The 27,302-nt window shown below is 36.2% G+C and overlaps 1 protein-coding gene and 1 long non-coding RNA gene across 9 annotated transcripts in view; one reads left to right on the forward strand and one right to left on the reverse strand.

Moving 5' to 3' along the window:
* Positions 1 to 27,302, forward strand: part of FGF14 (fibroblast growth factor 14) — a 383,970-nt gene that overhangs the window by 129,435 nt on the left and 227,233 nt on the right. For 2 of the 8 annotated variants that reach the window (XM_052664482.1, XM_052664481.1), the window contains exon 1: positions 16,645 to 16,885. The exons of 4 other annotated variants lie outside the window; for them this stretch is intronic. In XM_052664482.1, the coding sequence (XP_052520442.1) occupies positions 16,883 to 16,885 (3 nt within the window). In that variant the 5' untranslated portion in view covers positions 16,645 to 16,882. Of the gene's footprint in view, positions 1 to 16,643; positions 16,886 to 27,302 lie in introns of those variants that run through there. 2 more of the 8 variants (XM_052664485.1, XM_052664483.1) reach the window with 2 other exon arrangements.
* Positions 7,665 to 19,282, reverse strand: LOC128071611 (uncharacterized). The gene is made up of 4 exons (XR_008201906.1): positions 18,995 to 19,282; positions 11,338 to 11,516; positions 10,545 to 10,626; positions 7,665 to 10,429 (listed from the first exon to the last, which is right to left on the reverse strand). It is a non-coding gene; the product is annotated as an uncharacterized LOC128071611 (long non-coding RNA).

Here is a 27,302-nt window from a genome sequence, read left to right on the forward strand (position 1 = left end):
GATTATGCAGACAACACAAAAGTACACTAGTACAGTGTTTTGCCCATTTAGAAGGCCTTTCAGCAAAGTCTCTGTAAACATTAATCCATACTGAGAATTCATCTTCATGTGAAAACTTTAGGAGGGGGGGGGAAAGTTGAGGAAAAATAATGTTTTTGCAGCCGGATCATTGATTTTAAAATCTGTAGTGCAAATAGGATTCTTAATGACTGATTTTGCAGAGATTTTATGAGCTTTGCAGGGTGTGCTTCATGGTCTTTTTTTGTCTTATCTCAGTTATGCTTTCTATTTTAATTGGAACATTTATGGTGGCAAACTCCACACTAGGGCTTGGTATGTGTAGCTGTTTTGTTGAGGCATCCTGTTCTCACATTTAAAGTAGAGCCTAAGTGCAAGCATTGCTAAAAAAACACTAGAAAGCTTATTTGGGTATACTCTATTCAGGGCATGAAAGAGTTTGAAAGAAGTTTCTTCAGAGCAAAGAGAAATGTGGTCTATGACAAAAGTTCAAAAGGAAAAAGGGAGGAACAGTTTGATCTGAACGCTAATTTATCACAGTCCTGTGTGCTTAGGCAAAGGTATTAAATCAAGAGTAACCTGGAAAGTGTGATGTTCACATGGGACTGCCAAAATGACTAATAATTTTACAGGTACTTCTGGGCAGTCAACATTCCTGTTGTACATGAAGTCCCTAACCTGCTGTGTTATTGAAGGCTTGAGTGTTGCTGAACTCACGGTGATAGCAGTAGGTTGGGTTGAAAACCAGCAGAATCTACTACTGGGGCAGGCAGAATAATTACATAGAAGTATTTAGCGGTGAATATTTCTGATAAGTCACATGTAAACATAGGGGAACAGTAGAACTTCTTAAGCGGAAGGAAACATAACTTGGAGGAAAGCTGAAAGAGAGAATATCTACATTTCCACTGACTTCTTTGACAGCTGCATTTCAAGCTTTGAATACTCCTCTAAACAAATCCACTGAGTCATTAATGTTGTTGAGAGTTTTACATCTGAGCATTGTATGGATATGAAAAATAGATGGATTAGATTCAAATAATTAGAATTCAAAAATCATACAATTGTAGAACACCTAAAAACTGTATATGAGAGGGGAGACAAGGATTTTTCTTCTTTTTTTCTTAAAACCCACTTTAAGATAACTTTTGCATTTCTATGAGGTCTTTCTTGTTCCTATACACTTGATTTCTCTTCTTTCTGTTCATTAGGTTGCTGTTTACTGTACCTCACAGAAGTCTGCTAAATCTGTGCTCCATTTTGCTGTCTTCAGTGAAGGCTGGAACTATTTGCTGTATAGGGATAAGCTCAGATTTCCTAGTCACTGTGCTCCTCGAGTTCCACTCTTACTGTGAGAAGTTAAATCTTTTTCTTGCTCCTGTCAGAACTGATTGTCATAGGGAACACAGTATCTGACAGTGTGCCAGGTGCAAGTATGATGGCTTGAGCAAAATCTCCAGCTTTAGGAATGAGTGTAGCCGTCTTTTGTTGTTACATGAAGAACAGGATGAGTTGATATTAAAAAAATCTTAGGTTTGTTAGCCTGTTTAATTTCCATACTTTCTCCATGGAACTTTACCACCATTTTCAGAAGAGCAGCAATCTTGGATAGCAATCCAATCTCAAAGCAAAAGACAACTGCTGTTGCTGATATCTCCTCACTGCTACGTAAGGCAAGTAGAGTACAATGCTTAAGGAATTACAGTGGAGGCATTTTACCATTTTGAAAGCACAGAAACTAATGACTCACTTCTTTCAAATAGAGTTTTTCCCCAGAGGAAACTACTAGGACAACTAGCTAGAGTTTGTCATTTCGTACATCTCATTTAAAGTAATCTTTGCCTTGGTTTTGAAAAGGTCAGCAGAAAGATGAGAAAATTATGCTTGTTGAAAGTGAAGTTTTGGTTTTGACATTGTTTCTTTTGCTTTGCCCTCGGTAATACCAATTACATCTCATAGGCAATGTTTTCTGCTCTGGAAATGTACTAGAAAGCATCTATCAAATCCATTGATAATGTCACTGAGAGAGATTCAATAAAATACAAGCATAAGAATGAGGGAAAGCTTTTGACCTTATTGAGGGAAAGAATCATAACCCTTTGCCAACAAAGAATTGGAGGTGAAGGTAAGACTGAGGAACTGCAAGCCTACTAAGAAAATAATTGCAAAGACAACATCGATTATCATCCTTGCATTGTCAGCTCTGAACTATTAATTATAAAATGATGTGACAATTTAAAAAGTATCCTGTAATATTATTTTGGGAAAAGGTTTTTATATCTCTACATGGAAAACGTAAAAGACAATTTAGAGAGGATGAGAGTTAACAGGAAAAAAAATCAAATAATACAGTGGATATGAAGGATGGGCTGGGACAGGCTGGGACTGAGAAGCAAGTTTCTAATAGCTGCTGAACTGTGCTGAAACATGCAAGTAAATATGTTGGTTTAGATTAAAATAAAGAAATTATTTATTTATTGCAATAGTTGCTGGAAATTGAAGGGAATCTATGATAGAAAGATCAGAAAGATGCCAAAATTTGCTGCTTTTGTTTTTCGGTGTGTACTGTTTTTACTTCTGAGAAAATCTTTGCTCTTCATCATATTATTTTATAATTCATTCTTAGCTAAGAAAAAAGTTTCTAAAAAGTCAGGAAACTCTGTTTGGTTTGCTTTGTCTTTGCCCAATTTCTTTCTCAGCAAAGTGACTCTCAGTCTTACTTGAGAGAATGAATTCCTCCATCTGTGATATTACTCATAGTGTTTGAGGATTACAGAACAATCCAAAACCTGTTGAAATCGATGAATCTCAGAATAAGCTCTTCAATATAATTGCTCTTGCTGAAAAGATCCCAAGGTATTTTTAGCTGACGAGCTCCAGGTTTGTTTAAAGAAGGCATTATATTGGTGTGGAGTAACTATCTGACGTGAATATTTCTGAGCTTTACAGGGTTTAGAAAATACTTTTAGCATGTCTTGTCTAAGACTGAATTATAGCCAGCTCCAGGCAAGAAACAGGTAATACTTACAGAGCTTCTGGAGAAACCCAATGGAAAATGAACTCCAGATCCAGAGACTTGTGCCAAGTTTCTAGCTGTTATATTGTAATTGTGGAGATGTGCTCTGCCCAGTCGTCCATCTATTCCTTGACCAGTTCCTCATAAGCAATTGTAAGCCTCTTGTGAAAGATAATCCTGTAGCCTGTATAATTCATAATGAAATGTTGCCTACTCTAAGCTGTATATCTTCAAGCTTTGGGGTTGTTCTTCCCCCTGCCATAATCTCCCAAACATACACTGTTTATGGCTGTTTTCTTTTTTCATTTTTGCTGGTGGAACAGAAGCACTACTAACTGTATTATTCACATGCTTTATTTAATGAAAACAATGAGTTATTAAATCTCTATATTAGATTGTTTTCAAACCAGATGCAGAAATACTGCTTTATTGTAGAATGCTAACTTTAGGCTTCTTATGAGTTTAGTTTTCTCGACTGAACCAAAAATAAAAGTTTAGAGGCTTTATGATCAGTTAATTCTTTACTCTCTTAGATCATGATGCACAGATTACTCATCAGTTTTATTGGGTAATGTATCATGCCATTTATAAATATCTCATTACCTTTTCTATTAAGCAGAATTTGTATCAGAAATATAATTGCTGAATGCATGCAGGATTTACATTTCCCTTGGGAAAAGTAAAACTTCAGATTCATTGTAGTATCCCAGCCCTAGTTGGCATACCAGGTTTCATGTAGGTTTCTGAGAGCCTCTTCTAAGCTCAGGATAGTAGTAAAATGCACTCTAATCAGTGTGCTAGCCAAATATTCAGCTTTCTCTTTGACAAATCAATGTTATGTCGTTCTTCATGAGATGTTCTTCCTTTCCCCTTGACTTATTTTGTGAATTAGAGATTCAGTGAATACATTAGGAAACAATAATGCATTATTTGTAGGGCTTGTTTCCACATGCAACAATTATACAAACAACTTCAACTATTTTGTTACTTTCAATGTTTTCCAATATTAATTTTCAACCCACAACTTCAGAAAATGTATTAAAAGTCAAAGTATTAGTGAGCTAAAAAAAGAAGATTTTGGCAAAGGATCCTTGGAAAAAAAGTTTCTTTTTTTTTGCTATGAAGAACCTTTGTGTGCAGTTTCGGAGTATGCATCTCACTAAGTAGATGAGAAAAAATCATAAAATTTTGTTCAAGGATCCTTATATCTTAAGCAGCACAGGAATTGTTTTATCTTCTCCAATACAAAGAAAGGCAATGTATTTATCAGAACTTGAAACAGTAGTTTAGACTGTAGTCTAAGAATTTCAGTCCCCTTCTTATATCACAGCGCACTTCTTTAGATTTTATTTTGAATTATTAATTCAGTGAGAGACTGCATATGAATATAACAAGTTTTTAAAAGATGCTTTTTGTCTTGGTCAAACTATTTTTCCAAGCTAAAATATGTTACCTCTCAAAAAGCAGTAAATAAAAATACTACAATAAAGAACTCAGAAATGTTGGCCTGAAAGGATTATGCCTTTGAGGCAAATTTAATGTCTTTCCTTCTATGTATTCCTTCCATATATGTCCTCATCTTTAAAGAAAATGGACTAGAAATGATGTCCTGTCAAATAAATGATTTTATTTAATGATTTTTTTTTTCTTGTCCTCAGTATGTTGAAATACCTTCTTTCTAGATGCTTATACAGTCTTTTCAGAGCAACATTTTCAAAAGAATTATGTTGCTGTTTGTACCCAGATGTCTATTTGTATGGACATCTCTAACTAATGTTAGAGATGATGCATTTACCAGGAGAAATCCTTTCTTTCTCTTGAAATAGCCATGTTAGAGTTCTTTATGAGCTTAGAAATCTGAGATCTGCCTTGTGTAACACTCGCTATCTGAAAGCTACATTCTTGAATTTCCTAATTAAAAAATCAGTTTGGAAGGATTATCTGATCTGGTATTTTATTTTCATCAGTGGCTATAGTCATCTGCTTGGGGAGAATACAAACAGGGACAACCATATACTAAACTTCCCCTGAGTACTTTCCTGTGCTTTCCTAGTTTCCAAATGTTTTCCACTCAGTTGATTTCCAGAGCCTGATGTCATTTTTGTGTATTTACTAACCCCCAATGGATGCTTCTTCCAAGTAGTTATCTATTCCTTCCTTGAGCATACTCAAAATGTTAGTGCTCAAAACACTTCCTATTCTCAGGCGCCTTTCGTATGCTTCCCGTTGCACAAAGAGCTATCTTGTTTCTTTGTGAATGAGCTCCTAGATTCATCTGATAACTTGTTTTTGTATTGGAAAGGCAGTGAGCACTCCATCTGCCTCCTTTTGCCATGTTGTTTGTGATTCCTTTTATAGAAGCTGTTCTTGCCTTTGATTTTACTCACAATCTCTTCCTGAGGCTTTTCCAATTCTCTAATATAACTTTTTTGAGATAAGGGGTAAGAGCTGCATGGATGAGCCACATCTTCTCAAACTTCCAACTTGTTCTTTGATTTTCTGTTCTCTCCCCATAAATTCATAACAATTTATTTTATGATTATTATTGAGCATTGAGATAGTTGTACTATGAAAGTAACAGTCATCATCAACAATGTGTGACACAATGAATCCATAATATTTTTCTATAGAAAGTTATGATGGATTTTTCCTGTATGCACCACTCCATGTTTATCTGTGTTACATTTAATTACCTAGTCATCCAGTCTTAGAAAGCCCTTCTCAATTTTGTCTGAGTAAATCAGTATCAGTATTACCTCAAACCCAAGGCATTCTTGAATTGGGAAACTGCAAATGCAGTTAAGAACCTCAGAGTACTAAAAAGGGGTGACCTTCCTCTACTGAAAGTTTGTTCCAGTATCCCCTACATATTTCCTGTTTTTTAACCATTTATGTAACCCTATTGCTGCCTAGTTTTTTGAAGTTTTTTGGTAAGGGAAAGCTTTCTTGAAAACTATGCAGACTTTATGCACCAGTAATTGTATTTGTGTATGTATTGATGCCTCCAAAGAATCATGATCTCATTTCACAAAAGTAATACTGACTTTTACCTGATTATATTTATGTGGGTATCTAATTATTACATTTGTTCTTATAGCTTCTATATTGACTTACAGTCCTGATGCTTGTATTGGACTATTGTCTTTTCTATGTCCCTTAGAATGAGCTTGCAAAACAACTTGTGTTTACCATTTTCAATTGTTGCAGGAGCTTGTAGGAAGTTTGTGCATTACTGCTAGTAACTTCATTTTATTCCTGACATCTTCTAGAACTACTCTTTAAATGCCAGAAAGTTTTTACAGTTAATTTGACACTTTTAAGTAGCTGTAAAATATGATACGGAAGTCGGAGTTCTCTTTTTATGAGTCTCCCAAAAATAAGGGTTTCAGAATGGAAAACAGCCCAGTTTCATTTCCAGTGAAAAGTAACACGGGTAATTTTATTCTCTGCAATCTTGTTCTCTCTATCCCTCAGATTTTTTGTGTATTCTTTGATCACGAGTTGGCTTTACAGTTTTTGCCAAGCTTCTTGCTTGTGATGTGTTTCAAGAGAGGTTTTGTATTTAGTTATGATTCCTTTCACCATTTGCTCTTCAACCTCTATTCCAGTCCCTCCCAGGTACGACTTCACACTTAATGTGCCAGAACTCATGATTATCGCTTTTTCATTAGTTTGACACAGCATCAGTCTTCTGAGGGATGACTTCCTGTTTCTAATAACCTTACCTACTTTTCAGTCTTGATGATGTTTCCACCTTTTTTTAAAATACAGTTTTACAAATGTGCTGTGAAAGTGCTGCAAAATAGATGTTCCTTAATAATCTTCATATCGCCTGGAAGATTTAACTGTCTTTGGACATTCCTACTTCTTGAAATGGAGATAAACTGAAGCACATCTTTTTTGCCTTTCTTGTGATAGTGACTATGTTTATATCTGCAGCCACAAATGTTACCCTCATTCAAATGTGCAGTTTTGAGCCAAGCTACATGTGATAGGGAAAAGCTAAGAGAGTTGTCCAACTTCATGGTTTGTCCTCACATACGCATGAAGAAGCGCTCATCAGTGGCCTCACAAAAATGTGATTTCTGTTACGTTCCAGTGTGAAATTTTTCAACCTTCTTAAAGATAACTCAAGGCTCCTACTATTTTTGCATTTCTTTCGCTTCCTGCCTCTAATTTCTCAAGACATAGCAGCCAGTGCTGCCATCTTATCTGGGTGGCTGGTGGAGTCTTATGCTCTTCCTACTGAGATTTTGAAATTCAGCCCAAAGGTTGATCAGGTAGTTGAAGACAGAGCTTCTTTAGCTGATAGGGCTTACAAAGAGAGGGGAATAGAAATAGGATAGAGCTGTCCTGGTGCTTGGCCCAATTAATAAATTTTTGAGTAAGAGAAATCCTTGGAATGGAGAGCATCTACCAATAAAGTAATCTTAGTTCTCATTCCTCTCAGTCATGGGCCAGTCCTGCTCAAACATGGAACAGCAGTTCCAGGTGCCTAAAGGATTCTGAAAAGCAGATTTTGAGGGCTTAAAATTTTAATCTTTTAGTGATAACTGATCCTCCTTTATATCAATAGAGATGAATGTACAAAGAGAGAGAATAAGAATAAAAATTGTATTTTTATAGTTGAATCACTTTCATGAGTTTTGCATGTAAAAACAACTCAACTCCCTTCAATTTAGAAGACATGCATCATTAATTCAAGTGACACCGTCCACTTGTATTGATTTTTCTGTAGGAGTAACTTGTTTTGAATAACATATGAAGCTTAATATTGAACAATAGTTAAGTGATGAGTCTGGGACAATTTGAGACTGGAAATTGCCATTCTCGTTGAAAAGATGTAGAAGTAAATCGTCTCTCATTTGAAAGCGAGGTAAGCTAAGGCAGCCCATGACAGCTGGTGAGCTATCTACAAATATGAAGATATTTCAGCAGCTGATGTAACTTATCAAGCTTATTTCTATACTCTCATGTGTTAAAAGATAAAAATAAAATTTATTTGTGAATGTCACAATAATGAAAGTCTTGTTTTGGTCAGTTTCAGTTTTTGTAGACATTTGATGGAGCTGCCGTATTACTGTCTGAGTTCTTTAATGCTAGGCTGGAAGGAGCTCTTTGTGGGCTTCTTGAACACAGAATGTGCTGTTTTGTTCTAGATTTTTTTATGATCATGCTTATAGGAAATATTTAACTAGTGGCAATTCACAGGTTTGAAGACACTTTTCAATATATATGACCCTGTGGACTACATTTCATAAACAACATCACAAGGATTTTAAAGATCACTTTTTGCTTAATATAGAAACTTTTATAATACATTTACTTTGTGAAAATATTAACTTTCCATTAATACATCCATCCCTGTTTAACAACCTAGTAAAACTGCATGAAATCACAACTCCCACTGAAACCAGAATTATCCTGTAACTGCAGTATCATATACAAGCATTTATATTTGTTCCATTTTATATCATGCAGATTTTTGCACTGTAGTATCTGAGCAGTTTTTGAAGAGCAGAAATATTGCAACTGGAATCTATCATATCTGCTCTTGCATCCTTTCCCTATGGGAAAAATGAAAGTAGTGGAGATGCTTTGAGTTAATAAAAAAAATTCAAAGCTGAAAATAACTGTGACACACAGATGTCCTTTGGTTACTCAGGAAACATACTCCACATACTTCTCCCTGGAGTAAAAAATGTTTGTAGTGCAAACAAGCTTCACCCTCACTATAGAAAATTACAGCATATTAGAGAAACAGTGCTATTGGCAGCATTACTAATGCTGGGCTTTCAGTTAACCTTGGGTGAAACAATGACATACCTTGAAGATAGTATCTGAGACCTTGGACAAGGATAAATGCAATACAGAAGGTCAGTTTGGGAAGCAAAAACAGATTTACTACCCAAACTGTAGACCAAGTATTTTGAAGGAAATGCTGCAATGTTTTGAGCTCTTTGGTGTATTCTAGTTGCTGAAGACAGCAAACCAAACATGCTGTGTTGCCTTGCTCACTCAGAGTGCTTCATGCGAATTCATGATCAATACCCACTAGCACAAAATGGAGGACTTCATGTCAGTGAAGAAAAGCAATCCAACTGACAGACTGATGTCACCATTTGCAGGTGCCTTTAGCAAAAATATTATTTTGAGCTGAGTTTTAGGTCTATCCTGATAATATACCAGCTCTAATGCCATCCTCTGGCTAAATAGAAATACTAACCAGCTAAGAAATGAGATCTCACATTTTCCACCTAGAGGGATTATATTTTTTTTTCTTGTATGGGGATTTCACAGCAGACCCAGATATTAAAGCTAATAGAATAATTAGTCTGACACCTTCCTATGTTCTGCAGTTGATCTAAATAAATAAATAAATAATACATTTAGATCCATGCAGTAATTTTTTAATGCCTAATGTTATTCCAAAGCCATATACCTATTTTTTTTACTTCCATGGGGGCTGTTTGTAAATAACCATGGCTGAAATTTACCCCATAACACTGAATGTATCATCACTCTTTCTAATGTAGGTCAAGAGAAGAAATTAATGATGACATTGTGCTGCTTGTTCTGGCATCTCCCAGGAGCTTGTGTGGTCCCTAGTGATCATCTTGAATCATTAATCAAAGGATAACTGCACTGTACAACCCACAATATATTCTCAGCAGACACATGCATTGATGATGCTGCACCAAGAAAAAGGACTTAATTGCGTTGACAGTACAGTTTTTTCACAGTTTAGAGTGTTTATCAAAATTGTGCTTGTAGCATCTAAAAATACTGTAATTAATGCAGCTTTTGGCCTCTTCACACAGTGTTTTCTCTTTAGTTTCTTCTGTTAAAGAAGACAGCTGTTTGGTAGGAAAACAAATTCATCTCTTTTCCTTCTTTCTCTCGCCTCCTGTTTTGTATTTGAGTGCATCAGTAGGAGGCTCACAGTTTGTTGTAAATGTTCATTCACAGTTTCTGCAGATTCTTACATTCGTATTCAAAAAAGGCAGAATATTTCAAGATGTCCTTCACATCAAGTTACTCTTACTTTGCATGTGACATCTGTAATGAAGAATACAGAGTTCAGGGACTTTGCTTCACAAGGTAAAGCAATGATCCACATAGGAACAAAACTCATTTTCCTCAGGGAGAATGTGAAAATTTGAGTTGGTCATTTCTTCATTCTTAAATTATCTCCTTTCATTGCTAGTTTAAACATGGCTTGCAGGTATTATAATGTAGAATATATACCAGAATAAAGAAAACAGACCTTCTTTGATCAGATAAAACAACTGTAAGAGAAGGTAAGGCAGATGCTGGTGCTTTGGCTAGTAGAATAACCAGGCAGCTGAGGTTGGCCAAGATGAGGATTTTCTTTTCCCTATTAGGTATTCAGGGCTGTGAAAACAGGGGAGGCACAAAAGTGTGAGACTTGATTTGTGTCATCAGACACAGCTCCCATGCCAGGCAGCCTGCATAGATGTACAAACCCACAAGCCCATGAGAAACCCACCCTGCTTAGCTGCCAGCATACTGAAGTAAAGGATCTGCAGATGTTGTCCTGTCTAGAGGAGAGAGGCAAGAGCAATGGAAATCTGTGATTAAAAGACATCAAATTAAGTGAAATAAGATATTGAATAGATACCTTTTTGAGCAACAAGAAAAAGGAGACATCATTTTGCTCTCACCATTAGAGGAAAATAGTATTATCATGACTCATTTTCATTATTCATTCACTACTGTTAACTACTGTGAAGTGCTTTGCTCCCTCAAAGATCCACATCAGGTTTTAAAATATCCCAGATGCTACATATTTCCTTGTAAATCTTGTATTACAGTGAGGAAGACTGTGTATGCAGCAGAGCTTTGCAAGGCTGAAATTTGACTGAAATTACTATTATTACTTCATAGACTGAAAGGGTAAAGCTCAAGTGGTCACAGTTTATGAAATCCTAAGGTTAAATAATGGGCTTTATCGTAATTTTACAGTAGACTTTATACTTCTACCACTGGTGTAGGACTTGCAGCTCTTTTAAGACAGGAGCCTATTGAAAATCTTTATCATTTTCTGGCATAAAAGCCTGCACTCTGTTCACACACTGAAGGCTCAGGATTGCAGAGGAGGTGGGAGAGAGCATCTTGAGTTCATCAAATGCAGTCTGAATGAAGATATTAAGAGCCAAACTGCCAGTATATGGGTACTTTACAATGAAAGTAAGATTATTTTCGAGTTTACTAGTCCAGGCTGCAAACTCAGAGACCGTTCAGTTAAATGACTGTATTAATAAATAAATAAATGACTGTACTGTAGTTTGGATGGCCCAGTATGGTGATCTACAGCTGTTCAAACAGAGCCTGCTGAGCAGCACCAGAGCTGGAAGCAGTCAACATGAAGGTCCTGCATCCACTTCAACCTGTGGGCATATTTTCATCTTCACTGAGGACCGGGTCAGTTTGAAAACCAGCAATAAATCCAACAATCAATCTACAAAACAATCAAAACCAAACACACATGCATGAATTATTCACATTAATACTGTTCTGAGATATAAAGGGTGAGAAAAATGTGTAACCAAAAAAATGTTTGAATGGGCAGTTGAAGTCCAAAAGAGCTGTGTGTTATATAACCTTCCCAATTATGACAGATTTGCTCCTTCTTTCCTTCAGACTCTAACCTGTGGCTTCCTGGCATTCATTGATTTACAGGGGAAGTAAAGAGATATATTCCTGGCTGTTTTGTAAAGGTATATTTTTTGTTGTACTTGTCTCAGTTAAAAATGGTTTTATTTCATTTTTTTATATCCTAGGATAAGCCATTTTATCTGGAAAAAAAATCTACATTCATGAAAGTTGAACTATGAATATTTAATGTTTCATTTTCTCCCTCTGTAAATTGAAGTATAATTCTTACCATCACCATAATGATCAAACCTGTATGAATTAATAACATATACAGAGCACTGAAAAATGAAATTAAGTATAATTAAATAATAAAAAGCCATTTTCTAGAGAAAAACAATGCAAATAATAACTTTAAATAAGATCTTTATATGATAGTGACAGTCTTAACAGTAGACTTTCTCAATAGAGAATAAATGTACTTAAACCTGTCTATCTCCTTCAATACCTTAAAGCAGAATTTTCATAGAATGAAACAACTTGAACCTTTCTACAAGGTAGTCTTATATACGTGTATATATATGTATTAGATTATTTGGGCTACGAACTTCTTTATGTCTGCAGAGTCATTTGATTTTTAAGTTTTTAAGGGAAGGTGCTACTTTCTTTTCCAGTACAAACTCTTGTCTTTGAAGTGCTGCTGTGCAGAGTAATGCATAAAACATAATGCAATTGGATTGTGAGTCTTAAAACCACTGAGGAAGTATGGTCTCCCTAGACCTGATGTGTCAGCTTGTGCTGGCATCTCTTTCCATTCATTACCAAGAAAACATTAAGCTGTAATGATGATGCCATTACTACTAAAATTGCATCAGGACTTCCTTTTGAAGGGGGTGAAAAAGCACTGAAAACACATTCTGTCGCTGATACTGTTGGAATCAACAGTGGTCTCTACATTGCAAGATTTCTTCTATGTATTATATGACTTAGAGAATGATGGGTGCACCCTATGAATTCTCCTTTGTCTCTATTACAGAAGACTGTAGATGAAAATTTTTTTTGTGATTGAAAGTTATTTTCTGTCTTCAGAAACTGCAGCAGTCTGAGCTGTTAGATGAATAAGAACAAGGTAAATCCTTACTTCACAAGGAGCTGTTTTGAGTTATGACTGTAAGCTGTTGAGGTTTTTCCAGCCTTTCAAAGAGGCTGTCATAATGGATGAGCATAAGGACATTAAAAGCCCTTTTATACCCTGATGCTGGGAAATACTGGCTTCCCTCTCCTGACATCATTCACAGCTTCATTTATTTCTTAGAAATAGGAATGCTGTAATGCCAAGTCACTGCAGTGATATTTCAAATGCCTTCAGACAGAGAAAACACAACAAAAACAACAACAACAACAACAGATACGCTGGCACTACAGTTGCTCCCTTAAAGAGGCAAGTGGAAAAGACATCAGAAAGCAAACTAAATATTGGGCTGGGATCAACCTGAAAGAAAAACTGCAGTTCACATGTTACTGGTTACTATTTGTTCAATGTACGGTGATCTCCATACAGGCAGTCTTAACTACCTACTTCTACCCTTGAGCTTTCTGTGATTCATCAATTTACAGAGCTTTTGATAAAAGTCATCAACTATAAAAATACGCAAGAGTAAAATATCAGTTTATGTTCAACTTTCACTCTCATTTCATTACTAGATATCTTCACGTAGTCTGGCTTTTGTACTGCACTATTTTTAAAATGCTTAGTAATATCAAATGCTAAAATGCAGGTGCTATTAATAAATTTTAAAACTCTACAGTAAAACTAATACTACGGTTCCAAAAATGCTATTGCTTAAATAGAGTTTGTAGAGTTGAGACTCCACAGGAAACATATCTGGGGAAGAAGAAACCACCGTATTCTGCAAACAGTTCCCATCAAGCAGCTCCACTTGCTTTATAGAAAGCCAAATTGTTGTTTTCAATAACCGACTGCTGCACAATACATCTGATATCAAAGCCTAGCGATAAAGTGATCTAAGTCTGCTGTCTGTAAGACTGAAAAATGAGTCTGGAAAATGGATCTTTTCATGAGATGTATAGGTAAGTACTTTGAAGAAAGGAGTTTTAACCAATTCGCTGTATAAAATTTTAGACTGCTCCTGCTCTTAGAGAGTAATTCTTAGTGATATTTCAGTTATCAGTAGACTTGAAATGTTGTAAAGGTTTTGTTCCACATTTAAATTTTACTTTAAGCTCCTTTAGCAGTCACAGGAGTTAGGAATACTGCTGTCTAGTTTCCTATTGTTCTAACACACAATTTTGTATTTATAAGTGAATGAAATAAATACTTTATTTATCAAGGATGTACAGATTTCGAACAAAGCTGAGTAGTATTTGCAGCAGCACCTGTGGTATTTTATTACTTCCTGATATTATACCTTCATTAGGCAAATGTGATTCTGAAGAATTATGTTTCTTCGGAAACATAAACAATTTTTGTCATCCTCCTAGAAAGAAGAGCAGTATAAGACTTGAGGTCAATGACTGGAAACTGCTTTGGTCCTTGTATTCATGTGGCCACACATTTTGGCACTTTTAGAGTTGGTGCTCTTCGTGGAGTTTACTGCCCTGAAATTCAGACTGCATATTTCTCCTTTTTTTTTTTTTTTTTTTTTTTTTTTTTTTAATACACTGTTAAACAGTATAAGCTGGGTCACTGAAGTAGCACACCATTATCCACAGAAGTAATAATAGTGGGTCACAATCTTCCCCTGCCCTCAGCTGGATGTTCATAATGTTCCTGTGGGTTTGGTCAGATTTTGTTATCAATACAAGTGTATTAAACTTTCTACACTCTAATTTGTCTTGAGCATGTTTATATAGAATCTTCTCTTAATGCCCACTGTGTGGTGCTTCAGGCATTTCTGGGGCTTCATTACAATTCACTTATGTTTGATCAGGATTTCTATGCAATGTCTATTTCTGTATTACTCCTATAAAAAAAAAATTTAGAAGGATATGGAATGAAATCATTTCCTGATTTGAAACCATTACCTAAAATGCCATTTTTTTCTGTGTGTTGCTGAACAAATTTCCACTACCCCACTCTTCAGACTTGCCAGTAGGTGTGTCCCCTGGGCACTCAGCATGCCTCAAAATATTAACAGCCCTAGACTCTGTTAATGTGATAATTTTTTCCACTACATTTACAGCTATCCCAAAAGATAATAGGTACTATTAGTTATCCCATGGCTGATTGTACCTTCGCTAGTAATGCCTTCCAGAGGGCAGTGGACATGCCCAGTGCTGAAGTCTAACTTCAGCCTGTGAAGCTGAAGGTGATGTTTTCATTTTGCCAGAGATCATGAGTACTGGTTTCATTGCCTGACTATTGGGATCCCTCCCTTCACTTCTACCAACTTATAGATAAAAGCTGTAAGTGGTTTCTTATTCCATTGGCTGTATAATCTCTCAGGCTCTCCATTTGTTTCTTCAAACCTTATTGTTGTTCCAAACTCCATTCTCATGACTCATCCAGCATAATAACTGCGTGTATTTGTTTTACTGTTGTATTTATTTACCTTCTCTGTTTTGTTTAGCTTTCCTTCTTCTTGGAGAATCTTTCCACCCTTCCCAGTCTGTCCTTCCTGGTCTACCTGTTTTGCACCAGTGGGTTTCAGAGGTCCCATAAACACTTGCAATCAACAAATGAATCCTCCAGTGCTATGGTTTTGACTATTAGCTCATAACTACAGACTCTACTTTTATCCAGCACAAGCTTAACAACTACAGACAATAACAACTTTCTAACAGTATGTAATTCTAGAACCATTTGGCTTTTGTTCTTCCAAATGAAGCTCTACAAGCATGAAATCAGCTGCCTTAACAGATTACAACACTAGCTGCAACCACTGTAATGGCTGCTATTTCTGGAGTTCATCATTACAAATGGCCTATTTGATGGCTGCACAGGATGCCTTAGCCATGCAGTTTTGATTTAGTATTAGTAAAACCAAGCTGTGCTTTTTAAGATAGCAGCACCCTTGCATAGATATTTATCTTCAAAAGTCCCAATTATTTAGCTAAAGATCAAAACTGGGTAGTAGGTAATTGTATTTCAGTAGTCATGGTCTTGATAGCTTCTCTCATTTGTGCTTTTCCCTACCCTGCTATTTTCATTGATATATGATTTTCCCTGGCTCAGTTGAACTTGATCATCCCTATGTCCCTGTGTCAGTCCTCAGGATCCCATTTTGCTAGCTGTCATATTATTTGTACCACAGTCACTTCTGTTTAACATCTCAGTAATCTTTCTGTAGAAGTCCTGCTTCTCAGCCTCCTGACTCCCCTTCTGTGTTTTCTCCAACACAACTGTTATATCTGCCCTAGCTTGATCAAACTTATATTTGGCTCTTTTTGCTCTCTTGTTGCTTTACATCTGAAATTTCTCACTCTTCTCCCACTCACACCATCCCCTCATAGCTGCAGCTGTTTTTCCCTTCTGCAATCAACTTACATTCCTCGGCCTTGTTCCTGGTAGTGAACCCTCTACAGCACTTGTTGTCTTCCCCTAATGCACTGCTCTTATCTTCACATGCTCTCATGTGCTGCTGCCTGCTGTCCAACATTCTTCTAGCCCAGACTGCCCTCCCCATTAACTCCTCCTTTCCCATAAGCAATCCATTCTTTCCAATCCCTTTAAAACATCATTAATTTTACTTAAAAGACTTTTTAAGGCCTCAGATGTCCAGGGATCAGGATCTGTTTGTTTATTTGTTTGTTTGCTTTTCTGTCCGTGCTCTTCCCAAAGTAGGTCTTGTAGCCCTCCTTCAATGGCCAACAGTACTGTCCATTGGGCTTGAAAACCCCTTCCATGTCATGCTTTGGGATACACAGGTTATGACCTTTTTGCCATCCTTGTATTCGAGCGCTCTTGTTCACTGTTTATGACGATACAATTTCTATTTCTGCTCCACTCAGACTCTCACATTCTTGCTCTTATAGCATTGGCTTGTTGAGCTGCTTGCATTCCCCATCAATCTGTTACACACAATAAAACAACGCCTGTTCTTCTTTCACAAGAGAACAGAGCTGACTTTGTTTCTAATCAAAGCTGGAAAAGACCGATAATAAAAGTGTTGTGCTTGGCAATACTTGGGAACATCAAAATGTGTATTAACATACGCAAACTTGCAGGGAGAAGCCAATCAAAGGGAAATCAGTCCTTGCCTGGATATTCACATGGTAGGTGGACTCTTCTCTCCAGTGGTGTCACTGTGCTTTCTCTATACTTTTTTATGTTAATGTTTTCTTTACCAAGTTCAGTTTCACAGGAAATTATGCTTTATCTAGTCTGAATGAGCTTTGTTTTGTACAATTTACTTTGTAGACATAGTTGCATGTATACAACTATATCATGTATCAGCAAAATTTTTTGTGGGGGTGCTTTAGTTTTGCAGCAGCTTTGCAACCTACTCATATTGCAAAGCATTTAGTTCCACTAATCTGCTAAGCTTTTGAGAGCCCTTGGCAGTTGTTTTCTGCAGCAGAAAGTCATGGTCAGCCACAATGACCAGTACTTTCTATACTTGCAAAAGTTCAGTGTAACTGAAGTGGTTCATGGATACTCTTTCAGCTGTATCAAGAGGATTACAATTGCATTTCTCACTTGAATCCTCAGGAGGTGAACAAGTCTGTCAAGTCACTGAAATCGTTAAGAAGTAAGATTCTAGAAGTTACAGGCTTCCCTAAGGAGGAAAAAAAAAAAAAAAACAAAAAAAAAAACAAAAAAAACAAAAACAAAAACAAAAACAAAACAGCTTGATAATGGAATCTGCAACAAGTAAAAAGGTCCCAAAGTAACCCCTTGAGTTTTCTTTGTTTTGCAGCGAGAATGTCTTTTCCAGTGAATCTGTAGTGGGTTTGTCTCTTCATCAATTGTCCCATATCGAGCCCAACAAAGGTCCTGGTCATGAGTATTGATGATGGAACATTAAATTTAATTGTGTTTTTCTTGTCTATGTTTTTATTGCTGTCACAAACATATTTAGCTTGCTCTAAGCAACTATTATTTGTAGTGTGCTGGTTTTCAGATGTTCCTAATAGGCTTGAAATTTTAAGCCTTTGTTTCCTGTACTCTTGTTATAACTGCCAGATTAGACAGGGAATATATGCTGCATTTACACAGAATTATGGAATAGGGGTTGGAAGGGACCTTTGGAGATCATCTAGTCCAATCTCTCTACCATAGCAAGTGCCCACAATAGGATTTCCAGGACAGCATCCAGATCAGTTTTGAATATCTCCAGAGGAGACTCCACTGCCTCTCTGGGCAGCCTATTCCAGTGCTCTGTAATTTTAAAGCAAGTAGGATTTTTCCCTTTTTCATATTGAACTTCCTGTGTTCTAGTTTATTTAGTCATATTTTGATCAGTTAAATGGGTTGATTTTTATATCTTTTTTCTTGTTGATAAAAAGTATGTAATTCTGGAAATCTCAGATTATTCCATACCTTCCCACTTGCACCTGGAATATTGGTTGTAACTCATTGAGATAATTACAGGTTTGACTTGTAGGATCCCCAGGAGTCTTAATGGCCTGTGGGAAAAAGAAACTGAAACACCTGACTGAATTTACCAGAGCATTCTGTTCTATGGTGGCCAAAGTCTGCCAGTTAGCCCATTTGATTTAGGATGTCCAAATGAATAGGGAAGTTGGTATAAAGCAGATAACTCAGATATCATTATTAAAACAAGCTTCAGAGTTTAAATGGATAGAATAAAAACTTTTCAGTAACACAAATGGGTGTGAAGCAGTAGCATTAATGAATTTAATATCATTCACTCAGTACTGGTTAATCTATGAGGCTTGTTGTTCAGAACTCCTAGTATCAAGAATTATGTAGCACTGTTGGAAAAATGGTATAACAAGAATGTTCAAAAGACAGTCTCTGACAGTCTCTCACTTTCAAAAGAAAGAAAAGAGACTGCAGATGTAGAAAAACTGACAGTGTTGCAGATAAAATCTACATTCATCAGGGAGGAACAAGAATGTATTTATAGAATATAGTGTTTTAACAAAGCTTAATCATAAATAAAACAGCAAGATCACAGATGGTGAAGTACAGTTGATTATTCACAGCATACATTGTTATCCAGAAAGCCCTCCCATTGAATCACGAGGTTCAAAACGTACTTCATTGCTTTCTAAACTCCTTGAGACAGAGAGGTAAGAAGTAGATGTGGGTCAATCCACTCTTTGTCCTAGACTTGATTGCGTTTTATAGATTAAATATGCACATCTAAGATATAATCTTAACAAAGCTACCAAAGCTTAAAACTACTGGTCACGTACCAACTATCTGTATCAGCAAGGTGTCTTGACATCAAGCTACAAGAGATCTCTGTTCAGGTGTAACTTGTAAGTGTCTCTGCTTAAGTGGTGATCCTGTCATGCAATTAGCTTGTGCAGGTCCTGTTTATAGGGTTATTTAATTAACTCATAGTCATAGCATTTAGAGCATGCCCAATTGGCACTTGTTCAACCAGCTGTCTGCAATTAGTTCCTTGAGCACCCAGTTTGAGACAGTAGTGTGGTCATAATCTGTCTTGGTGATACTTTGATTTTTATCAGTCCTGAGCAAAGTGTATATCTCATTCTGCTCGTGAGCAAGGCCATGGGCATAACAGCCAAGATGAAAGAGAATGCTGGGTGCAGAGGGAAGCACACTGATACACGCAGCTTATTCCCTGTGGAGTCTGTGCTCCTTTCTGGCCTTGTCCAGAGTAGAATGCCTTTTTCTTCCTTTATAAGGCTAAGGTGCCTGTGACTAGGTATCTAGATGTATCACAAACAGTATGAGAGATTACATTTTTCTCTCAATTCCTCCTCTATGAATCTTGTTTTCCTTCAGATCTACAGGTGGCTTCTGTTCTATAAAAGGATTATACTAATGGATTCACAATGAAGATGGCTTTGAAAATTTTTAGGATTTATCATATGAATAATTACATGTGTCTAGCAACATGACTGAGTTTTTTCCCCTTCTAGTCAATCTATACACTTTTAACAAGATGCTTAAACACAAATATATATTGAGATTGAGAAGAGAGGATTTTATTCCTAGATACCTCATACTTTTCTCATACTGAGAACAAAAGATGTTTTCTTTATGGGACTACCAAAGAATAAAAGCCAGTAATGCAGAAGAGTGCAAGCAGTCAAGACTGAATGTGTTGCATTGAAAAATGAAATCTGCTATTAATGTTGACCACATTATTCCTTTCTTTTATGCTTGAAAAAAGGAACCAACAAACGAGCAGAAACCTCATTAGCAGAAATGCATGAACTTCAGGTATCAAAAACCAAAACTATATTTTCTCCTGCTTTTCTCCCCCACTAACCCAAAACAAACAAACAAACAAACAAACAAAAACCAGCCAATAAATAACAAAAAACAAACACACACACACAAGCCACCACCACCAAACCATTACAGAAAGTAAGGGTTATATGTTTCCTGGTTTTGGTAGCCAGCAGCCCATTAATTTTCATATTTCAATCACAGGAAAAAAAAAAATTCTAAAAAGTGTTGCTTTCAAAGAACAAGACATATGTGTTCAGCTGTGTTATATAACAAACCCTTAGCCCTGACCCATCTCATTTTTAGATATAAACTTGCCAGTACAAGGGCATAGGCTGTGTTGACAGTAGATGAGAAACATGAACTTGATTCTCTGCTTTAACTCTTTTGTGAACGTTGAATGGATTATAATATTTCTTGAACTGGACTGGAGGACAAAAATGTATACTTCAAAAAGACTAAATAGAGGGCTCAAATCATCTGAAAGTGGAAAGCATACAAACTGTTCCTTCTTAACATTCTGTACTTTCATTTGGTAATGTTTGTGCTCTTGGTACAAAGAAAATAACATTTTGTTGTCAATAAAGCTGCATATGATGAGTCAGCTTTAGGTTTGCAAATATTAGTCATCATCCTTGTTGAAAAAAAAACATTATACTTTATAAATTATGTGTATATTAGAATGACAATAAATTGAGCTTATAGGTTTTGCTTTGAAGAATACTTGGTATCTTTGATTAATATGTCCTATCTCATTGTATTATTGCAAATTCAGCGTTTCTCTGAGAACAACAAAATGTTAGTAAGAAATCTCTTTCTTTGCATCTACTGCAAGATAAGGTTAGGTATGGAGCTATGCACCATTTAGAATATTATGTTTTGCAAAATAGTAGTTGTGAGGTCATTCAACCACCACTGAATGCTGACATAAACAATAAGACAAAAATAATAGATTTTGGGTTTTTTTTGTCCAGATTTTGGTGGTTTTTTTTTTTTTTTTTTTTTTTGTTTGTTTGTTTGTTTGGTTGGTTGGTTGGTTTTTTTTTGTGTCTAGATTTTGTTTTTATCTTGAGCACATTCAAATTAAACATAAAAACTGCTTAAAAATGGATTGTAGTTTAACCATTACGTGAATATATATATATTTTTTTCAATGAGAATATGCACTTACACAGATAACATGTGCTATGACTTCAAAAAAAGAAAAAGTAAAGCTACATGTCAAATTAAATATCTTGTGAAACTTTGATCATTGATCATGCTGCCATTGCTGGCTTTGATCATTAGAAATACTATGACTTGAACCCTCTAATAATTTATTTTATATTTTCCCTTTTTTTTTTTTAAGAAAATAACCTTTAATCCCACAATTTATTTTTCCCTACTTCATTTTTTGTTTTGTTATTTATTTTTTCTTTTATGTTTCTTTGCATGAATAGCAATTTTTTTGTGTGACTGTTCATTCAAGACATTTATAAGGCACCCTCAAACTCTCAGTGGCAAACGTTAAAATGAGTAGGCATCCCTGAGCAAAGGAGAAAACAGAGTACAGAATGGGAGAAAGAAAAAAGCATTTATTTCAATATTCAATTTTCAATTTATTTATTTATTTCAATAAATGAGGGAACTGTAAACTAAAAAAATCCTGAAAAAATATTCTTACTGCTATTTAAAAAAAAAGAAAAAGTAAGGGTGTTTGTAGAGTCACAGATCCATTTGGATTGGAAGGCACCTCTGTCATCTAGTCCAATTCCTCTGCAATGAACAGGGACACCTACAGCTAGATCAGGTTGCTCGGAGAACCTTCCAGCCTGACCCTGAATGTCTCCAAGGAGGGAGCATCCACTTCCTCTCTGGGCAACCTATTCCAGTGCTTCACCACCCTCATTATTAAAAGATTCTTCCTTATATCCAATCTAAATCTCCCCTCTCTATTTTGGAATCATCTCCCCTTGTTTTATCACAAAAGTTCCTGTTAATAGACCCCTTCTTTCTTAGCCCTTCTTTAGATACTACTGACAGTCCACTAGTAGGTTTCCCCAAAGCCTTCTCTTCTCCAGGCTGAACAAGTGCCAGTTCTCTCAGCCCATTTTCACAGGGGAGGTGTTCCATCCCTTAGATTATTTTAATGGTCCTTCTCTGGATTTACTCCAACAGCTCCAAGTCTCTCCTGTACTGAGGAGTACACAGGTAGATGCAGTACTCCAGCTGAAGTCTTGCCAGCACAGAACAAAGGGGTAGGATCACCTCCCGTACCCTGATGGCCACGCTGCTTTTGATGCAGTCCAGGATAAGATTGGCTTGCTGGGCTGTGAGGACACATTTCTTGCTCATGTCCTTTCTTGCCATCCTCCAGTACTCCCAAGCTTTTTTCAGCAGGGCTGTGATTATATTACAGCTCTCTTCTTCTGAGTCTCATTTCTCTTCTCTGTGGTCAGAAGTCCATTTCCTTTGAGATTATCAGAGATCTCTCTCAATATTTTTTTCCTTGTGACAGCTTTGTAAAATATTCACTGAGTACACTTACATTAGCCACTGACACAGCTGTATCTTGTTGAATGCTTATTGGATATTTCAATTACCAGTAACTGACCAGAATGCAGGTCAACTCTACCACTACTTAATCTTATACATTTTCAGCCCATATACGAAGTTAAGGAGTTCATTAATGTAATTCCTGCTATAAAAATTCCTAATGCTATCTACTATACGTTAAGCACTGGAGTTGTTGATTAAGAAGTTAATAATTATCCTGTTTTTAGAAAAGAGAAAACAGCTGTGGCCTGTTGTTTCTCTCAGTGACCAATGGTAACAGGTTATTGTTTTTAATTTTGCATTTCTTTTCCTTTCTTGCACATGCACAATATTTATAAACTAGCTAGTGGCTTTAAGAAATATCACATATAGTTTTTCCACTAGGAATGTCAAATATTAGCATCACTTTGGCAAACAAGATGCAAGACCTTCTAAAATGTACCTAATCACCGAGGACCTCAATGCCATGTAACAGTTCTCACTGCTGTCCAAGGTTGAAACTCTTATTCCTTTCAGTTTCTCAGAATTACATTGTCATGACACAAAATAAAAAGAAATTGGTCTTTCCATGCATCTCTCATGGGATTTCCGTGGTACTATTTGTTCCAGTGCAGAAAGCATATCTTCAGTATTTTTATTTATTTCCTGTCTTGGTTTGTAAGTTCAAGCTAATCACTGGGGAAAAAACAAAGCGAACAAAAACAAAAATAAACCCTGACCAAAAATAATGATGTATTGTATGCTCATCCATGCATCTATTTTTATTTTTTTAGATTATGGCGTGGATGAACCAGGAGAACAGCTTTTTGCCAATAAGGCAAATGTGCACAGGCCATAATTCTGTAGAAAAAAAAAATAGAACTGGGAGATATTTTTATTTTCAGAGTAAGTTAAAAATGCAATTTATACCAGCTTATTATCCGGGAGACTAAAACGTAAGAAACGTAAGAAAATTTTTTTCTCTTGTGATACTGTAATATATTATAAGCAAGTGCACACTGTTTTTTTCCCTTAGCGCGTCTCTGAGCAAATATTGAAAATCTTAATGACATCCATTTCTTTTCTCTAAAACTGATTTTTATGGTACAAGTCTTGATGATGTTTGCTAATTTCATTAGAAATATTTTATGCTGTTACAAAGAAAAAAAGAAATTCTCTTAGAAAATCATTTCAATCGCACTTACAGAGAGAACTCTGTGCTTTTACATGAATTAACAATACTATTTATTTCCTTTTCTATTTTACTTTATCTGACTGTGGTTTGCTTCCAGAATCTCTAAATATAAGGTTAATAATTTTCTTTAGTGTCAAGTCAGTAATTCCCTTACAAAGACTCTTGTATGATATTTGCTAAGTTTAAATGCTGTTAATTTAATTACATTAAAAGTAATGTACATTACTTCACTTCAACAAAAACCTATGCTTATCAGCATGCATTAGAAATGAGAATTTTTATTTCAGTGCAGTTGAAATGAGCTATCATACATTCTTCACGAACATCTAGACACCTACTGAACATGGTAAATAAAAAAATAATTATAATAAAAAAACAACAATAAGGTCTTAGGAGAGACAAAGAGCTCCTTAGAACAAGAAGATATTCTACTTTTGCAAAGGGACTAAGGAGAGTGCAAGGTACTTTCTGGGAATGGCATGTCTCTGCTTCAGCCTCCATAGCAAGCCTGAGCCTGTCACAGATTCCAGACAACCTGCAAGTCATACTGGGTTGGGATTTTGTTATTTTAATGGAATGCAGAGCTTCCTGACGGGGGCTGTAGCATCATCCACCATCAGCTGTCATGCTCTCAGAGTATCTGCACACATTTGCTTTGCAAGGTTATGCTTTATTTCCCTAGATGTGTACCCCACATCACAACTTTAATAATGAAACCAACATTTTCCACTTTCTTTTGGCCCTGAAAACATCTTACTCTTCTCTTTAATTTGTGGTGATCACTAGGAAGATGAGATTTTGCAGTTAGTCTAAAAAATGTCTCATATTTTCTCTTGGACAGGGACATATTTCCTTTTAGACAGGGAGAAATCTATAATAGCAGTTGATAGAGGATCTGATTCATTTCTATAACTCTGCCTAAAACTGCTCTCTGTCCACCAGAACTTAAATGGAATGGTTTCTGGGAAAACTGCTGGAATTAAAGTCACGTGGAACTCAAGTGGCACAATGATAAATCAGATCTATTCCTTTTTTAGCTGTTTCTCTGCATTGCTGTTCATATTTATACTGCTTCTAGAGGTATGCTTAGTAACTATGCCCATTATGAATGCTATCTTTGTGGGCTTTCTGGATGCCTACACATGTCTTTGAAAAAACCATCTGGTGAAATTTGCTTGGGGTTGTTATTTACGTGGCATTTAACTATGCTTGTGTAAGATTCAGCAATATAATGGAGACCAGCAGTTTCTACTGAGCAACTTGTTGAAATGAGGTTGTATACCAATCTGTATCCAACCATTAAGGAAAAGGAATCTGTAGGGGAGTTCCACTTAGAAAATATGAAAGTTTTGTCCTTTTCTTTTCTTTTCTTTTCTTTTCTTTTCTTTTCTTTTCTTTTCTTTTCTTTTCTTTTCTTTTCTTTTCTTTTCTTTTCTTTTCTTTTCTTTTCTTTTCTTTTCTTTTCTTTTCTTTTCTTTTCTTTTCTTTTCTTTTCTCTTCTCTTCTCTTCTCTTCTCTTCTCTTCTCTTCTCTTCTCTTCTCTTCTCTTCTCTTCTCTTCTCTTCTCTTCTCTTCTCTTCTCTTCTCTTCTCTTCTCTTCTCTTCTCTTCTCTTCTCTTCTCTTCTCTTCTCTCTCTTCTCTTTTCATAAATCATAGAATCACAAAGGCTAGAAAAGACCTCTAAGATCATCACTCCCCATCTCAGTGGTTACATAAGCAGTACCTTTGATGTTAGACTTTTTATCTTAATCCTCACAACCTTTTTATTTCATATGATTTTTCTTTGGGAATGCTTTATTTTGCTTTCTGTCCAACTAGCTACAGGAATAAAACTGCTAGGAACAGAGTTGTATTGACAAGTTCTCCAACATAACATACAAAGGTTTAAGGCAACGCTGATAATTTTCTCTGTTTCCATTGATGCAATTTTGAATCATTATGACGCTGGCAAAGGAGGCTATTTAGCCACATTATTCTCTTGCTATTTATAAATGGGATCTCATCTATATTTAGAACACAAAATCTTCCTGGGTGGAAAACTGCCATCTTGTGTATCTGCATGCAGTGCAGTGCAAGAGATCCAACACCATCACTGTCAGTACTGCTGCTGTGATACAGAGAACAGTAAGAATATTGAACTGCCCACAGGGCTAAATTCTGTAACCTTGTCATGTGCCAGTCTGTGCCCTCGCTGGTACACGATGTTTGAATAGGACTCCATTTTTAAACACATGCATTTATGAAGGATCATGGGACAGCTGATATTCTGAGCGGGTGTCCATCTAAACTATGAGAACTCTGAGTTCCAAGGGGTGCATCCCAGGTGCACCCCAGAAACACAGTGGAGATGCAAAGAGGATGCTTACTCCACTTTCTGTCTTCTGTCCTCCCTCTTTTTCCTCCACTATAAAGCAGGCTGGGATGCTGGATAAGGAGGCTTTTGGAGAAGGGCAGTGGGAGAGTGGAACACTAGTTGTTCCCTGGGAGTGCCCTACAGCTCAGATGTAGCTAAGGAGAGCTGGCTTTTCCCAGCTTGTTTGCATTGCTACCAGCACTACAAATAGACAACAAAAATAGTCAGAACTGCCACTCTGCTGCAAATGACAGAAAGAGAACTATATCACTAAACAGGACTGCTTGTGGTTCAGATCAAATATTCTGGGTATTGCTCTAATTAATATCTCTCAATCTGTCCAAAGTCTTTCTGGTATATGTGAGGGTTGGATTCCAAAATTCAGCTCTGCTTTTACTATTTCAGATTCTTAGAATGTGTTATAGGTAGTAGTCTTTATCCGTGTAGAGCAGATAAATCTTTTGCACTGAGTGATTATTCAAGGACATAGTAAAAGCATCCATCAGGCATCTTTGTTATTTATTTTTATATATATTATAGCAATTGTATTTAGGACCTTTTATGCATCCGAGTAGATGCATTCCTTCTCTCAATTGAGATAATAGTGACATTTAGAAGATTTTTGAAAGCTTTTTCTCTCACCTGTAATTTTTGTAATTTTGCCTTACTTGATAGTATTTGGCATTGCCATTTTTGTGATTTTGTCTTGCCTAGTAGTACTTGGCACCATCATTTTCAAAGCACTTTTCTTTGCAAACATTTTGTAATAAAAGTTATATGAAATGTGATTGCTCCCTGTCAGAAATATTCTGTAGTGACCTAGGCATTTGAAGATTTTGTGTGGGAGAGGCTGCTTTTTCCATCTTAACTATCATTTATGAAATAATTATTATTCAGTAGTGATTACATGAAGTAAGTGCATGAGTACAGCCACATAATTCATAATAGTTTGACCACTTTGGATTAACAAATTGCTGCCAACTAAGCGGCACTAACTTGCCATGTAACAGTTACAGTGATGATTTTTATTACAATTAGTGCAGGCTTTATTAAAATTCTTCTTGGATCATTCTATAATAGAGCTGCATTTGTATACAGCTTGACTTGATGTTTGTGTACTCTAACAACTGAGCCCCCTCAAGTCACCTATGTATAAGCCTACAATATTTTCTGTAAGATTTCAAACTGGCAGAGTCTGCTGATTATGCTATTGTAATATGAGTTTTCTACCTTTTG

Source organism: Tympanuchus pallidicinctus, unplaced genomic scaffold (assembly GCF_026119805.1).
Source record: "Tympanuchus pallidicinctus isolate F22 unplaced genomic scaffold, pur_lepc_1.0 scaffold6, whole genome shotgun sequence".
Lineage (NCBI taxonomy): Eukaryota > Metazoa > Chordata > Aves > Galliformes > Phasianidae > Tympanuchus > Tympanuchus pallidicinctus.